The sequence below is a fragment of the Magnolia sinica genome, chromosome 10, assembly GCF_029962835.1.
Source record: "Magnolia sinica isolate HGM2019 chromosome 10, MsV1, whole genome shotgun sequence".
Taxonomy (NCBI): Eukaryota; Viridiplantae; Streptophyta; class Magnoliopsida; order Magnoliales; family Magnoliaceae; genus Magnolia; species Magnolia sinica.
Genome location: NC_080582.1, coordinates 77,853,010 through 77,871,108, shown reverse-complemented (window position 1 = coordinate 77,871,108; position 18,099 = coordinate 77,853,010). Strand labels below are relative to the sequence as shown.

The 18,099-nt window shown below is 41.8% G+C and overlaps 1 protein-coding gene across 2 annotated transcripts; it reads left to right on the top strand.

Annotated features, from left to right (window-relative positions):
- The first annotated feature begins 9,403 nt into the window (after positions 1-9,403).
- Positions 9,404-11,220, top strand: LOC131257553 (uncharacterized). 2 transcript variants are annotated; one of them, XM_058258346.1, is made up of 4 exons: positions 9,404-9,864; positions 9,980-10,105; positions 10,557-10,769; positions 10,900-11,220. In XM_058258346.1, the coding sequence occupies exons 1-4, from the start codon at positions 9,669-9,671 to the stop codon at positions 11,067-11,069; spliced, it is 705 nt and encodes a 234-aa protein (XP_058114329.1). In that variant the 5' UTR covers positions 9,404-9,668; the 3' UTR covers positions 11,070-11,220. The 2 variants fall into 2 exon arrangements, 1 of the variants encoding a protein (XP_058114329.1); XR_009177495.1 differs by lacking the exons at positions 9,404-9,864; positions 9,980-10,105 and adding an exon at positions 10,396-10,439.
- Positions 11,221-18,099: the final 6,879 nt, after the last annotated feature.

Genomic DNA, 18,099 nt, shown 5'->3' with positions numbered 1-18,099 from the left:
TATATAGCTGATATATTGACTTATGTATTGTATTGTATCCAAACCGTCCATCAAATTTTCGACCTCGTCTCAAGGCTAGAGAAAAAAATAAGACAGGTATAATTATCACAGAAAAAAGCAGCGGGGGATTGAACGTATACCATTGAAACCCTTTTAGGGGTCATAGAAGTCTTGGATCAATATGAAATTGGTTTTTCCTCTTAATCCAGGTCTTTCTGACCTTATGAACGTACTGGATGGAAAATAAACGTTGTGGTGGGCCCTACGAATTTTTTAACGGTGAAAATCATCATCCCTACTGCTATTTGTTGTGTGGTCCATTTGATCTTTGGATATGATCATTTTTTGGATATTACTCTAAAATGATATTGAAAAATGGATTAATGGTGTGGATATAATAAATACATCATTGTGGGGTCCATGTAACTTTGATCTCCTTTGAACCGTTCGTACAACTCGGAGCTCGAGGAGCGCGGCGCTCTTCTTCGCACGACACGTACCCATATAGGGGAAGCGGATTGCGTAGTGAGTTACTCACTACACTCAGCGTACTGAGTAAACTCTGTAAGGTCCACCATGATTTATGTATCTGATCCGCTCCGTCCATCAATTTTAAAAGATAATTTTAGGGCTGAAAAAAAAGGGAAGCATATAGAATTTTCAAATGGACCACACCACAGGAAAATTTTTAATTGAACTTTTACCGTTGAATTTTTTTGGTGGCCACAGAAGTTTTGGATCAAGCTTATATTTGTTTTTTCCCTTCATCCATGTCTGTATGATCTTATGAACAGGTTGGATGATAAATAAATATCACTATGGGGCCTAGAAAGGTTTCAACGGTGGAAATCATTATCCCCACTGTTTCCTGTGGTATGATCCATTTGATATTTGGGTATGCTTCATTTTTGGGATCAACCACTTAAATTAAATGGAAAAACGGATGGACGGCGTAGATAAATCACATACATTTAAGGTGGGCCCAATTGAGTTTACTAAGTACGATAAGAGCGTCGGTACGCAATCCGATTTTTATAGCTGGTGTGTGGTACACCAGCCAATCCGCTTCCTCGAGATGGAATGCTAACCTCCTCTTTTCTTTCCCGCCAGCTACGATTCAAAAGGACGAACCGCTGTCATGATTTTGCCCACTAATGAAGATCTAATCGATTAATCCAGACCGTCCATCGCGAGAAGAAGAGATCAATGACCGAAAAAAGGGTCGGATCTCACGATGTAAGGTTTGGGTTTGAACACAAGCCCAGGCCCAACCTACCTAACTGCAAACACCAATCGGATAGTCCTAGTCACACCAACCTAACGGAAATGGTTCCGCCCTTGGCTGAAAGCGGAAAGAATCTGAATCTTTCCGTTTTAAGCGCTGGTGCAATCTCAACCCTTCCCTGCCTTCTAGAAGAGTCTCACGATGAATCTGGAATGCTGGATCTAGGGCTGCCAGGAGCCTAGTAGCGATCAGACAATTTGACGAGCTTTTAGTGAGAAATTGCAACGGCGCGAGATGTTTTTTTAACACATCCTAATCTACTGCCCTCCCTTCACCAAAAGGTGGACCCCACAAGCCTACTGAACACCATCCGAACCAATTAAGAGACTTAGATCATCAGATCCACCGATCAACCAAAAATCGCCATGATAGATGAGTCATCCTCCTCGCCGGCTGAGAAAACCCATTTTCTTTAATCCTGCCACATTCACCAATCTAAGTCGTTCAATGTAAGGCCCACCTCATCAAAAACAGATCACGAATGGCCGCTCGAACGCATGCAATCGTTAAGCCTAGTTTAGTAGCCCTTTAGCAAGAATTTTCTATCCACCCAGCGCTAAAAACGCGACTAATCCCGTAATAAGACAGATTTATATATGCTTAATTTTTAGGAAAAAGTACTAAAATGGGCTAATAAAAAGGATGGACGGCGTGGATATACAAAACCTTTATCAAGGTGGCCCCCACACGGTAAGGGTAACACCTAAGCAACTAAGATGGACGGGAATCCTTGACAACAACGGTTGTACGCAGCATGTACAGCACCCGAGTTACCATGGCCCAACAATGTAAATTTTGTAACATCCGCTACATCCATCAGTTGAAGTCTCATATCTTAACCGTACAGATCAAACAACACGGGTGGGACCCACAGAGGCATTGTAAGTATTTCGATCCAAGCAATGGAAAAGAGCCACGTGGGCATACATCACAGGACAGTCTTCCCGCCAGAGGCACTTGTATAAAATGCAAGAACGACGCCTATCCTTCTCATCTAGCAATCTCTCTCTCTCTCTCTCTCTCTCAAGCAATCAACGGATCTCTCTCTCATCTCTGGAATTCTCAACATCTTTTGGAAGGTCGATCTCTTGCTCTTCATCTGTTGTCATATCATCATGCTTACTATCTCTTCTTTGTTATTCTGTGTTTTTCCTTTCAATCTTTTTCTTTTTTCTATCTGATCTTGGAATACTTGTGTTCTTCTTTCATCCTGTTTGAATTCAGTGATCTTTGATGATTTTCACTGATAATCTTCAATCTATTTGAGTGTTTTCAAGCTGTGACTCGATTGATTGATTTTTCTTGTGCTTCTTTATTATCTGATCTTAGAAGACTTCGATTTGAGTAGTTTCTTTTTGTAAAATTATCTTTTATTCGATTCACTGCAGCGATTTTTAGCTGCAAACGATCTTGATTACTGTCCTTTCAAACCGAATCCTAGAGAATCAATTGACAGAAATATTTTAAAGCATCTGAGTTTTCTTAATTTCTCAACATCTTTTAGAAGGCCGATCTCTTGCTCTTCATCTGTTGTCATATCATCATGCTTACTATCTCTTCTTTGTTATTCTGTGTTTTTCCTTTCAATCTTTTTCTTTTTTCTATCAGATCTCGGAATACTTGTGTTCTTCTTTCATCATGTTTGAATTCAGTGATCTTTGATGATTTTTACTGATAATCTTCAATCTATTTGAGTGTTTTCAAGCTGTGACTCGATTGATTGATTTTTCTTATGCTTCTTTATTATCCAATCTTAGAAGACATCGATTTGAGTAGTTTCTTTTTGTAAAATAATCTTTTATTTGATTCACTGCAGCGATTTTTAGCTGCAAACGATCTTGATTACTGTCCTTTCAAACCGAATCGATTCCTAGAGAATCTATTGACAGAAGCATTTTAAAGCATCTGAGTTTTCTTGATTTCCCTTCTTGTAAATAGAATTTCGAAAACCATTTGCAGACAATTAGGAATTTCAAAAAGGGGAATCCCTCGGTGGGTAGAGATGTTAGAGGAACCTGCACAAATGACAAATTACCTCATCCTAGAAGTTCAAAAATGTACTTTCAAGTTGTTGAACCAAATTCTTGAGAATCTGTAGAAGCATTTTGTAGCATCTGAATTTTCTTGATTTCTCTTCTTATAAACGGAATTTCAAAACCCTTAATAAGATTCTCCCATTTTTTTGGCAATAGTTTCTAAGGTCTGTTTTCTTTACCCAGTTGCTACGAAATCAGTAGACTATACACATGGATGTGGCATGCAATCTGATGGCTCGAAATACTATGCGCATTGTGCGCATGCTGGCTTTAGTGGCGGAGATCTGTCAGGTCGGACCCGGATTTTGGGCCCGTGCATGTGTATGATGATTCAAACCATGAAGTGGGCCCCACCATTTTCTGGCAACTAAACAAAAGCTGATTCGATTGGACTACTTCAACAATGAAGTGGGCCAACACGTTATCCAGCGGGTGTCCCTTTAGGACGCGGATTGCTTGGACCTTGGTGGTGTGTTTACGAGTCAGAGTTCTGCGGACCCACCATGATGTATGTGCTATATCCACAGCATCCATCAATTTGCGAGGGCATGAGCCAAAAAATGAGATAGATCCAAAGCTCAAGTGGAGCACACCACATAAAGCAGTGGGGACAATAAGGGCCTCCACTGAAACCTTCCTAGGGCTTACCATGATATTTATTTTCCATCCTATCTGTTTATAAGCTCACATAGATGGGAAATCATAAATATCACTTGATCTAGAACTTCCGTGGCCCCTTGGAAGTTTTTATTGGTGGGCAGACATTCCCCTTAAAAAAAAAAAAAAGAAAAAAAAAGAGTCAATCCCCTATGGTTTCATCCTCTCAAGTTTTGTATATGTTCGATTTTGGGCTCGTACCCTAAAATAATCTCTCAAAATGGATGGACGGTGTGGATATAACATATACATCATGTCGGTGGTCGCTTCACATAAACTATGTTCGTGACATAATGCTACCTTTCCGAATGCCACATCAGCTAGTGCATGGCAGGAGGATCCCTCGATAAGCACCAGTAATGAAGAGAAGACCTTTTTTCGTTCTATGACAGCCTCTGACCATAGGTACAATTAGGCCACGACCTAACCCACGTATCATTTATGAGGACGGACCTCATCTTAATCCATCCAGCATAGGCAATAGAGTAGTCTATATGAAGAGGAAAGAGTGGTCATCCCTGGCACACCGACACAACTTCCAACTCAACCAATGACACTCGAGGAGAAGGAGCCTCCATGTTAGAAAGTGGTCCCTTGGCACTATACAAAGTGCGACAAAGTGAAAAGCTTGAGCCTAAATAGACGTAGTGACAACAGAGACTTCACATGCACTCTGTGACAAAATCGGATACAACAACGCAGCTCTAGACGATCCCCTCAGAAGTATTTGTATGGGAACTGCTATATACATCATGGATGCACCAGGAGTTGTTCGGCCAAAATGTTGAACTATGCTCACGATCAATCCCAGAGTCTCTTTGTAAGATATTTGGCCAAAGTGTGACCCGTAAATTAATACTGCGGTTTAACGACTCTAGCTCACCAGAATACCGGTTATGTCACTTGCCAGGTATGCGGCAAACGTGGACACTCAGGCTCTTCAGTGCTCTCACGGGCCATGATGCAACTGTTTTATCAGTAAGTTCATATATTGCGTCCGACCCCACCCAAACATTAATCCACACGACCAGAGATCCTATGGGGCCCACCGTGATGTATATGATTATCCAGACTGTTTATCTACTTTCCGAGATCATTTTAAGGTACCAGTTCAAAGTGAGCTTCGTTCCATGCACGAAGCATTAGATGCAAGAGTCATCTCTTGTGTGGCTCACTTGAGTGTTGAATCTGCTTCAATTTTGGTTTAATATCTCAAAATGACCTAAGAAAATGAATGGAGGGCGTGGATAAATAGATACATCACGGCGTGCCCCAAAGTAGCTCTGGTCGGACAGATTTTTATCCAGGTGCGGGTCGGACACAATCAGATTCTGTTTTATGCCGCGCGGAATCAAGATTAAAGATTGAATTAGGTGATAACCCCGCCTCACCCAAGATTGTTCGTCCCTTCCCGTGGTGCCGAACTTGATATATGTATTCTGTATCCACGCCGTCCATCCGTTTTTCCAGATCATGTTAGGTTATTAACTGAAACCGAAGCAAATCCAATCTTCAGGTGTACCATAAGATAGGAAACGGTGGTGATTGTACGCTATTCCATTAAAAACTTCTTAGGACGCACCTTAGTGTTTCTGTAGGGTTTATTTCCAATCCAATCTGTTGATAAGTTCACATAATCTTGGATTAAGGGTAAAAACAAATATCATCTTGATCTAAAACTTTAGTGGCCATTAATGCCCAATTACCATCATTTCATATGGTATGGTCCACCTAACGATTGGATCTACTTTATTTTTGGAATAATGGTCTAAAGTTATATAAGAAAACGGATGGACGGCGTGGATACAGAATAAATACATTAAGGTGGGCCCATGTAAGGGCCGTACCTTATTTGGTGGAGCACAGGAAGCTTTCAACGGTAGGAATTTATTTCTACAAATTTCCCTGTTGTGTGGCCACTTGAGTTTTGGATTCAACCTATTTTTATTTCATCGTCCTAAAATGATCTCGCGAAACGGATGAACAGATTAGATTTTACACAAACATGAAGGTGGGCCCCACCCAGCATCCTTGCGCACGAAAGTTTCTGCAGAAATCAGCTCTAAAATGATCACGAAAAATGGATAAATGGTATGGATATATATAATAAATACATCATCGTGGGGCCCATGTAATTTTGATCTCATTTGAGCCGTTTGTACAACTCGGAGCTCAAGGCGCATCTCCGCTTGCCTTTGCACGACACGTATCTACACAGCTGTGTTGATGTGTTGTGCACGAAAGTGCAACTGTGTTGACGTGCTGTGCACGAAAGTGTAGCTGTGCATTGCTGTATTGATGTTAGCAAGTTCTGTGGGTCTGATCATGGGGTATGTGTTATATCCAAACCATCCATCCATTTGGCGAGCTCGTCTTAAGACTTGAGACGAAAAATAAGATATATCTAACTATCAAGTGGACAACACGAATTGTTTAATGGTGAAAATCATTATCTCTACTGCTATTTGTGGTGTGGTCCAAATGATCTTTGGATATTATTCATTTTTTGGATAATGCTCTATAATGATCTCTAAAAATATATGAATGGTATAGATATAATAAATACATCACTATGGGGCCCATATAACTTTAATCTCCTTTGAACCGTTCGTACAACTCGGAGCTTGAGGAGCGTCATTACTCATCTTCGCACGACACGTACCTACAGTAGCTATATAGCTGGTGTGTGGTACACTAGCAAATCCGCTTCCGTAACTTAGTTGTCTCTTTTATCATACTAAGTAAACTCTGTTGGGGCCCACCGTGAATGCGTGTCGTTTATCCACTCCGGATCGGGTTGGATCGGATCGGATCCATTCGGATCGGATTTCGGATCGGATCGGTTCGGATTGACCACGATCCGAACTCAATCCGAAAAACATTCGGATCTGAATGGCCCAACTCGATCCGCACTGATCCAAGCTGTCAGTTCGGTTCGGATCGGGCCGAATCCACCGGATTGGATCAGACATGCCCAGCTCTAGTTATGCACCCACAACCACTGGTTCAAATAAGTCATGGATATGTACCATTATACATGACTATATATTAATTAGGACACAACTTTGCTCAAATTCAAGTTACCCTAGATTATACAATTTCTTGGGCATCAATCAACCAGGCATGCTCCAGTGTTAGTCGGTAGACGTAGGGTCCAGTGATGTTGAAGATCCAACTCGTCAATAAGATGCAATACCTCAAAACTCCCCAAGCTTAAAAATCAGCTTCATTCAAAACTCATATGGGCTATATAATATTGAACATTGAGAGGGAATGCCCACCGTTGATTGTATGTAAAATGAAGGCTGCTCAGACCCTTCATCTAGTCCAGACGAACGGTCAGGGCTAAACTTCAGGGTTTTTTTTTTTTTTGCGGCTTAAGTGGCCCCTTGTGAAGTTCTTCCTAGCTCATTCCCTTTTCATTGGCCCACCTTAGTTTTGTATTGGACTGCATTTTGGATCATATAGGTTTCATGAGGTCATGCCTGAGGCATTTGGTAGACGTTGGGCCCACATATGCCCAGTACTACTACAAGCTTACAATTGGCACCGGTGCCTATAAATGGTCAGGCTAAAGTTCAAGTTGTTTTGTGGTTAAAGTGGGCCCTGTAAAATTCAAGGGTGGGTATTCCTTTCTAGCTTTGTTCCCTTTTATGTGAGAGAGAGAGAGAGAGAGTTCTACACCCATTCTTATCATTCTCCCCCTTTAACTTTTAGCTACCTAATCTAAATTAATTAGTCCAAGCCACTCATCCAACCTATCCAATCCAACCTAATCTACCTAGATCATCTACCCATCCATCCAAGTCACTCATTCAAACCCTACATTATATCCAATTAAATCTAACCTATTCAAAGCCATCATAGATTCATATAACTAATACAACTTATCTCAACAGTTCTGATCTTGCAGAGTAGGGTGGAGGTTGAAGATATCCGACCATCTCTTTTACGAAGAGGGTCGAGTCTCTTCTTTCCCCTCTCACATCTCCATTTATTGGTAATTTCCTGTGGAATATTTATTGTTTCTATTTGTCACTTATAATCATTCCTAACATTGTGCTTTCAAACCCTTTTGCCTTTTTAAACAATCCTTTGGTATATGCTCTATGACTTGCCAAGTTTATTGGATCCTGTCACATCAAAAACCTAGGGCTGTTTAGTTTTTTTTTTTTTTTTTCCTCTTATTAATGGCAATACTCCTTGACACATGCTGATATGAGCAAATATCAACCATCCAACTTGTTCATAGGGTTACATAGATAAACCTAAATGAAGGGAAAACACAGATATCAACTTGATCCAAAACTTTTGCGGCTCACTAGAAGTTTTCAATGATAGGTGTTCGATCCCCACTATGTTTTGTGGTGTGGTCCACTCAAGGCTTTGGATTACCTTATTTTTGGATTATGCCTTAAAATGATCCAACAAAAAGAATGGACCTGTGTATAACACATACATCATGGTCTTTACGGGACTAGAGGCATGTCATATGGAAGCCTACAAATGAAAACTTCAATCCCACTTCAAATTTCTCATTTTTACCACCTTTCTTCAATTTCTAAGGCCACGTTTGGATGCAAAATATAATTGAATTGCATACATTTTCAGTTTAATCCAGAGGAAATGTGAAAATGATGTTCGATATTGAAGTGCAAGTTTCCTTCAGTTCCAAGTTAGAAGTAATGATATTGGAATTTGGAACTGCAACCTGGTAATTTCTACTTCATAGAGTGGTAATTGCGATTCAATTCAATAGTGCATCCAAACACTTGTATCCTAGTTTAAGAATCAGCTATTTGATTTATACTTATGGAGACATCATAAATTGCGATGTTTTGAAATGCCTGGCTGAAGCTTTAACCTGACAAACATCTCGACAACGACACCCTCGTAAGGAGTAAATTAGATTATGTTTATGTTTTATCTATAGGAGGGGTGTCCAGGGTTTCTCCCTGATTAGTTATAAAGTTAGTTAAATATGTGCCACGTGGCAAACGGCCGCTCGTGTGAACGTCACGAGGAATCCTATAAATAAAACGTAGCCTCTCCCCTTTTTCAAAATCATTTCGTCTTTCCTCATTGAAAGTTCTCCTCTTCCGTTCTTTAGATATCTAATTTTTCTAAAAGAGATCATCTTAGCTTTCTTGCTCCGATAGACCAATTAAACCGTTCATCATCGATTGCAAGCTTGAAATCTAAGGATCTATTGTTCATCAAGTATGTGGCATCTTGTCCAACGATCCAATGCTAAATCGTGTGAATCCGACTGTTAGTTGGTAATGCTGACTGTTCGGGGGTGCCTAGACTAGTTTAGGACCCTTGGAACCGTTGAAAATGATCCCCACCTATAGATCAAGCTATCCATCCATTGTTATTCAAGATGGACCATCACATCGTTTGAGGGACTTTTTGGGCCTGGCTGGAACAGACCTCAACATTGGAAAAAGTTTAAAGGAAGAACTTCCAGGTCGTAGAAATTGCAAATGCTTAAGTCAGTTCCTAGTCTTTGGTGATCTCAAGAAAAGTTCAATTGCACTGCTATCCTATTCACTAAGGCATGAATCATTTAAAAGTGAAGAAGATACTATAGTTAATGAGTTAAATATATCATTTATTGTTACTGCTGTCAACGGCCCAAGGTCTAGCTTTTGGACTAACATCTTTTACCATTCACAGATCTATGGAAAATGAAAACAACAATGCAAATGTTGACCCCAACAATTTCAAATGCCATTATTGTGAAGAAATGTTTCAAGATCTTGAGATGCTCAAGCAGCATTACAAGGATAAGCACCATAGGTTCAATGAAATATTTTATCATGAGTGTGAAAATTGTGGAAACAAGTACTCCAGTAAGGTTGTACTACAATTACATACGTGTTGGTAAGTTATTAATTTATTAATTTTTTATTTTTTAAAATTTATTTACAACTTGATGGAAGCATCTTAAGCCTTGGAATTAACACAACTGATGGAGATCCAATTGATGGTCATGCAGGAATGGCAATGTCTGATAACACGGCCATGGCCAATGCAGTAATATCGAATAGGCTTAGTGGACCGCTGATTGATAGAAGTTTTCTTACTGCAGAGCATGGAGGTGACAGCGATGTTGGTTTTTCAGGTATATTGAAGGCACTCTTGCTCTTTAATTTATTCCAACATTTGCTTAGATATGTAATCAAATGCATAAGTAAGAATCATTTCTGCATGTGAGCATTTCCTAGCATTCATAATGAGGACCAGCCCTCAAATTGTCGTTACCTTCTTTTGAGTCTAACTTCAAAGCAATGCAATCTCAATCTTTTGAGTCTAACTTCAAAGTAGTAGTATTGCCACGAGCAATCCAGTCCAATCCGGTAGACCCCATGGACCACAGATTGGCAGCAGTTTAGGGAGTATAGAAGTTAGCAGAAATGCCAGATTTTGGTCCCATGATCATCAAAGACTGATATATTGTACTGATCGCTTACCTTCACTCCAGCGTAATACCCTCCAAAGGCCACAACTTGATGGAAGCATCTTAAGCCTTGGAATTAACACAACTGATGCAGATCCATTTGCTGGTGATGCAGGAACAGCAATGTCCGGTAACACTGTCACGACCAATGCAATGCTATCGAATAGGCTTAGTGGGCCACTGATTGATGAAGGTGATAGTGGAAGTGGACGCTTTTTGAGCATGCAAGGTAACATGGGAGGCAGAAATCTTCCAAGGAACCATGGCAGGCTGATGGGCATCACTAACAATTGGACCATGCTTTGCATTGCTGCACAAAGTTATTTAGGTATATTGAAGGCACTCTTGATCATTGTGAGCAAGTACTGAAGGTTTTGAATTTTTTCGTTTTTAATAGCGGTCAACGTGTTTTAGTTCTGTATTGCTAGTAATCCAATGTTTGAACATGTCGCTTCCAGGACCTGATGACGATCAATCTTCCGGCTTCCAGACTGGAGAGAAGTGCTACATTTGCAAAAGGGATGTTGATTACGTGCCAACAGGCACAATGTCCAAGCCCAGCGGGACAATTCCTACTGTGGTTCTTGCATGCGACCACGTATTTCATGAATGCTTGTGCCATGGGTGAGCGATAACACGTCCAACTCACAATTTGAAGTCTGGTTTTCAGGTAGTTTTTTGGAGTGAAATGTAACTGTAAATAGGCAGAATTGAAAGATGAGTTTACGAGTAACTAGTCAGGGTGTAGATATGAAAGTGATACGTTCTTGCTTCGGTTATCTTTTTTCCTTTCTAAAGTCTTAAGACTCACTTTTCTTTTATAGTTTAGCATATGACTGCATATGGTTATAATTCGGGATTGGATTAGGTGAGACCCCGGCCTCACCTATTACGCTGCGGCCCCCTACCATAGGGCCCACCTTGATTTATGTATTCTGTATCTACACCGTCCATCAGTTGGTCCAGATCATTTGAGGGCATGATCCAAAAAATGAAGAAGATACAAGTCTCAGGAAGACCATACTTCAGGAAACAATGCCATCCAACCCCTTGATAAGGTCACATAAACATGGATGAAGGAAAAAAAAAAGAAAGATATATCAGCTTGATCCAAAACGTATATGGGCCATTAATGGTCAAATACCACTGTTTCCTATTGTATGGTCCACCTGAGAATTGGATCTGCTTCATTTTTGGGCCTATGCCCTAAAATGGATGGATGGCATGCATATAGAATACATACATCCAGGTGGGCCCCACAGTAAGGGCAGGACCTAATCCTCTCCCTGGTTGATTTAAAAATGACTTAGTGGCCCAATCCATTGCCACCCTTGTTGACATGTAGCATACAAATGTTACCACAGCTGCTGGATTTTGATTTCTTGGACCAGGTCATTCACAGGGTGAGGCCCACTTGCATGCTGGGTGGGGTACCTGGCACGCGTGTGGGCTTAGAAAGGCTCAGACAGCTTGTGACATGAAAATGGAATATTCCTTGAATAAAAATTGTCTTGTTACTGATAGAGTACAAACTCTAGTAATCTAAAATGGTGGTAACTCATCCTCCTTACAAGTGTCATGCATTTCTGGATATTCAGACCATCGAAATTATGGGGCCACAGTGTGGATGGATCAATCTATAAATCCAATTGGTTGATATCAATGGAAATCTATAAGTAGATTCAGTGGTCCAAACACATGTATGCCCTTTCATGTTTCCCTTGGAACTAAAAAGTGAGGTTAATCCAAATCCGAAGTGGGCCAAACCCATGTAAAATCATTCGGAATACCTCTAAAATCATTTGGAATGACCTGAATTTTGGGCTATCCATTCATTCGGTGTGAGAGCATCTACTGACGGCACGTAATTTTAAAAAAGAAGAAGAAAGTGTAGGCCCCACACACAATAAAAAGAAATGACTAGCCCCACACACAATTTAGAAGCTTTTTAATCATCAGTGTCTTTGTCCTAATTGCTCTGTTATGGGTCATGCTTGAATTTTGGATTAGCATGATAATTGTACACTAATGAATTATATTTGGATCAGCATGATAATTATCCACATGGTGGACCCCACATGGATAAGTGAATAACCATTAGATGGAGGTAATAAGTTCTCCAATTAGGTGATTAGTGTTACACTGGCCTCCTTGTATAATCAATATAAAGCAAAGTAATCTAACTTTAGACTGGAATTGAAGCAACTTAACTCTGAAAACTTGTTTCTATAGTATGTTTAACTTATAGAACTTAGTAAGAAAATCAAAATCTAAATTTCTAAATGCACAGAGACATTATGGTTAAAATTCAAGTTTGCTTCTTCAATCTCTCATCAAATTAGTAAACATATAATAATATAAACTAACAAGAATCATGGAAAGAAATAATGTTAATCCAATGTGCATTTGAGAAATAATTTTTTTTTTTTTTAAAAACATTAAATGCAATTATTCTTCCAACGCCTTGTTACGAGGATAAGATGCACACCATATGGGCGGAGGCCAAATGGTTCATGGTTCCCAAATCATTGCTTGAACCGTATGGCAACGATGTGATGCTAGCTATTATCCTCCAAGTTGAACATCCACCTTGCAAGTCCCGCCTTCGATGTGGGCTATCCGTTATGTGGGCCACCTTAGATGTGGGACGTCTATCATGTCATGCAAGGCCAAAATTCGAAGTGGGTCATTCATATAGCGGGCCTGCCTTGGATGTGGGTCATTCATCATAGGAGACCTTTGATGTGGACTGTCCATTATGTGGGGCTCACCCTGATGTGGGTCATCCATCATGTGGGAGCTGGCTTCAATGTTATTGTCCATCATGTAGGGGTACCTTCACTATCCATGTCCCCTTATGAGGAGCCCACCTTTAATATTGGACCATCCATCATGTGGTCCGTACCTTCAAGGTGGGTTGTCCATCATACTGGCTCATTTTGAATGTGGGTCATTCATTATTAGGGGCCTACCTTCAAGTTCCGATCCTGGGATGCTACAAGGAGGATTTTGTACATCAGTTTGATTCGTAATAAGCATAACCAAAGGCATAACCCACAAACAACAACCAAAAACTCCATCACATTTCCACTATAATCAAAAACTTTACAAGTACAATGAGCATAAGGGAAATACAATGATGATAGACAAAAAAAGAGCTCCAAAAGATCAGCCACGCGTCCAAGCCTCAGCGCTGCTGCGATCCAACGTCACCTGCACGCAACGGTCGTGCATAAGCTTATAGAAAGCTTAGAGGGTGGTGAAAGTGTATGCTCAAGGTGGTAATGTAGTTATGCAGTATCAGAGTAATGCGGAACAAGCCGATGAATGCCAAGAATACTATAGCCGTACCAAGGCCATGCGGTGCAAGGAATGATGTCGGCCATACCAAGGCCATGCAATGCGAAATGCAAGTCAAGCATACAAATCCTCGTCTAAGTCCACATGTCAATACGGCTCAAATCTGGAATATCACCGGGATCTAGTACACTCCAAGCCAGATTGCCGCCCCATCGCGCGCAATAAGGTGAGTGGAAAAGACCTCACTATCCGCCTGCCAATATCGGGCTCGGCTCGTCAATAGCGGACCCATTCCTCGAGCTGGTCAGACTCAGCCTAGCATTGCCCCCTACTCTCGGGCGGGTAAGGCCGCACCCCCTTCCAACCGACCACGACACAGTGGAAAGCGCAACCGTCTGGTAATCGGCACTCAGCGCTCATGCATCCACTCGGTCTAGACGTTGGAGCAACCTCCTGGTACCATAAGGGTTTAGGGACTTTCACCCAGGGATATCTATCGCACCCCATGTAGAACAGTATTTCCGGTATCCAATCCTGCCAACCACGATACGTCTGTGGAGGCTACGGCCCTGATGTCGCTAGGGCGTATAGTAACCATAACACACAATGCGAATGCATGAATCACACTATCCAGTCATGCAACAATCCTGCGCGTATCGTGCGGTCATGTAGGGCAACACCCCTTATACGGGAGCCCCTAATCAATCTGCCGAAGGCATGTGCGATGATCAGTCATTTCTCATATCAAGCATACGTATGATGCATATGGTCATGAATCATGGAACTGAGCATGCTATATAGAATGGATGATAATCATAACAAAGATGGGCCTAGACGGCCTACACATCAGACGTATGAGCCTAACAATGGGCCCTAGGGAAAGTCATAATGCGGACATTTAACCACACTATACTTGCAATGTGGACGTCAAACCACCATTGCTCCCAAGGCATAGCCCTGACGTAAACATCATTACATAAATCATATTGGGACTGCACATTGCAATGAACCTTAGGTATAACTCATTGGGCCTTCAATACATCAAATGGGCCGTATCATATGGGCCTCATGTTCATCAAGCGAGCCACAACAATGGGCCACACCAATGGGCCTTATGTGCATTGCAATGGGCCATAACCCGTGGGCCTTAGAATGCATTAAATGGGCCTAATCTTACGGCCTTATATGTATCAAATGGGCCTCGCCAGTTGGGCCCCATACATGCATCAAATGGGTCTCAACCCATTAGCCACATTACATCTCAATGGGCCTCGACCCATGGGCCCCTAATACATTAAATGGGCCCCGACCCATGGGCTCTATATATACATTAAAGTGGGCCTCAACCATGGGCCACAAGTACTGAGGTGGGCCTTACCTATATATCAAGGTGGGCCTCAATCACGGGCCTCAACATTAGTAAAAATATATACATATAATATAGTATATAATATATATATAGTATATAATATATATATACATAATACATATAATATTATATGAAATATAATATTATATATATATATATATACACACACACGCACACATCACAGTGGGCTCCACGCAATCGTCACAGTGGGCCCACACAATCATCACAGTGGCTCCACGTCCACCGTCCAGGCGGACGGTGGGAATGAAACACATACATCAATGTGGGCTCCATGTGGGGCCCACCGCAATGTTTCTATGCCATCCGACCCGTTGACAAGGCCGAGTGGGCCTAAATAGAGGGTGGGAGAAATTTTCACCCTGATCCAAAACTTCTGTGGACCCCAAATGGGTTTCAAAGGTAGAGGTTCAATCCCACTGTTCCATACGGTGTGGGCCACCTGAGTCTTGGATCACGCTGGTTTTTGGGGTGGGCCCACTTCAGAGAGTGGCCCACCCGATGAACGGGTTAGATGACATGTAAACATCAAGGTGGGGCCACGGCTAGCCGTGGGTGGTCAGATTGGACCCGTCCGCCGGACTGCCGCTGACAGCAGCAGTGTGTCTTTGTTTATATATATTTTTGATTTCTTGATTTCCCATGGATTTTGCAGTGGGGTCCACCTCTTGCAGATCTGCTCCATCCAATGGCTCTCCTTGCCTCACGACACAAAACAAGCCCAATATTGGGCTTGTTTCGATGTATAGAAGCAATATGGGACATTTCAATGGTAAACTCACTGTTTGCCATGTTATGGCCCGCCTGAAAATCTGATCGGTCCCATCTTTGGACTCAACGCCTAAATATGGCTTGGGAAAGGAATGGATGGTGTGGATTTAATACATACATCAAGGTGAGGCCTACATAAAGGGGCCACCCAAAGTTGTACCAAGCTATTATTTGTGTTTTCCCATTGCAACGTCCAGCGTCCAGAGACGCTGGACGGTCTGCCATACAAGTGGCCTGCTCAGGTGGGCCACCACTGATGAATGGTGAGGGTACTATACTTATATGGTGGGCCCCATTCAAATACAATACATACTACATGGTGGGGTCCATTCAAGTGGGCCACCTAACCTCATAATCATCACAAAAAAAGACTAAAAATAAAATAAAATAAAAAGAGAGAGGGATAGAAAGAGATAAAGGGTGAGATCCGCGTGATGGAGGGACCCCGGCACTATGGGCCCTCCCTTGTACTAAATCATACATCAAGTGGGTCCCATTTCATGTGGCCCATTAAAATTAAATCCAACGGTGGAGATCCCATCTCCACTAAATTAAACGGTCTAGATGACCCTAAATATGCAAGAAAACAAACATCATGATGGGGTCCATGGAGAATGGCCCCATCATGGAATGATCATGGTGATCCAAGTGGGCCATTGGCCACATCTTAGGGTCCAAAGTGAGATCCGAACCATTGATCGGTTGGCCTCACTTGGCCCATCTTAAAAACATCAAAAACTATCCTATCCAAACACCCACCGCTTGATCTTCTTGCTCCCTTGGCTTCCTTAGTTCCTTGTGCTCCTTTTTGATGGAGGAAGATGAGAAATGGATGGTTGAGATGAGAGATGAAGGGGTGGGAAAGGTGGGCCTCACAAATACAATTTTCTCACCATGGGAGGACCATACGTATGGGACTTGCTATGGGAGAGTTTGAAATGAGAGAGAGACTTGTAAGGGAGAGAGAGAGAAAGAGAGATGGGTGATGGAGTGATGGGGGATGGTTTGGGTTGAAAAAATTGTAAAAGGGGGTATGGTTGATGTTGAAAATGGGAAAAAGAGGAGTGGTGAGGTGGAAAGAGGGTAGACTTTTGAAAAAGGTGGAGATGGGTTGTTGTACTTAAGGTATGGGATGCTTTAATGGTTGATTGATGGGACTAATTGTAGAGATTCCCTCGAAATCCGCAACGCGCGGTGTTTCTTCGGAATAAACGCTGATCGGCATCTTCTTGCCTGGGTATCGGTTCGGTGCGCAAGTCACGGCGTTGGAACCGCGGCGACGACGCGGTCGCTATGATATAACTTTCGGACCAAGCCGACGTCGGTGCGCGGGACCTGGCTTAGGATCGTGCGCAAACACCGAATACGGTGCGAAGGTTGCCGGAATTTGACCGGAAGGACCGCGGAAGCTAACGGAACAGTACGGATTAGGACACGGGTCTTACACCGTACCTTCAAGGTGGGTTGTCCATCATACTGGCTCATTTTGAATGTGGGTCATTCATTATTAGGGGCCTACCTTTGATGTGGAGAATCTATTATGTGGGCTCACCTTGATATGGGTCATCCATAATGTGTGGTCCACCTTTGATGTCAACCATCCATTGTGTGGGCTCCACCCTTGTGTACTACCCATCATGTGGGGTCTCCTTTGATATGGACCATCCATCACATGGAGAGAGAGAGAGAGAGAGAGAGAGAGAGAGAGAGAGAGAGGTTGATTTGAAGAAAGAAAAACATATAGAGGTAGCTTTTATCACATAAGTTACTTTTATTACGGTGCTTACCAAACTAATTTGAGTTTAAAAAAGTGACTTATTAATAATATAAGTTTAAAAAGTTTACTTATTAAATAATATCGAAATGGGCCCTTAGGGGCATAACTGTCATTTTGACGGACCATGCAAAGGTGTGAAGGGCTGTCATTTTAGCATATAACAGCTAAGGTTTTCGGTCTATATCTCAAAAGGCGGACAACAGATTGTGTAAAGCTTAAGTGGACCACACGAAAACTTCTTACGGGCCATAGAAGTAACTTATTAATTATAAATTTTCCTTATTGAATAGTATCCAAATTAGGGTCATAACTGTCATTTTGACAGACCATGCAAAGGTGCGATGGGTTCTCATTTTAGCTTATAATAGCCAAGGTTTTGGGTCCATATCTAAAAAGGCAGGCAGCATATTGTGTGAAGCTTAA

Bases quoted from the DNA above. Each gene is read 5' to 3' on its own strand.
- LOC131257553 (XM_058258346.1), top strand. From the start codon at position 9,669: ATGAAAACAACAATGCAAATGTTGACCCCAACAATTTCAAATGCCATT. The intron at 9,865-9,979 runs GTAAGTTATTAA...ATGGTCATGCAG, and splicing joins CTACAATTACATACGTGTTG to GAATGGCAATGTCTGATAAC. The intron at 10,770-10,899 runs GTATATTGAAGG...TGTCGCTTCCAG, and splicing joins TGCTGCACAAAGTTATTTAG to GACCTGATGACGATCAATCT.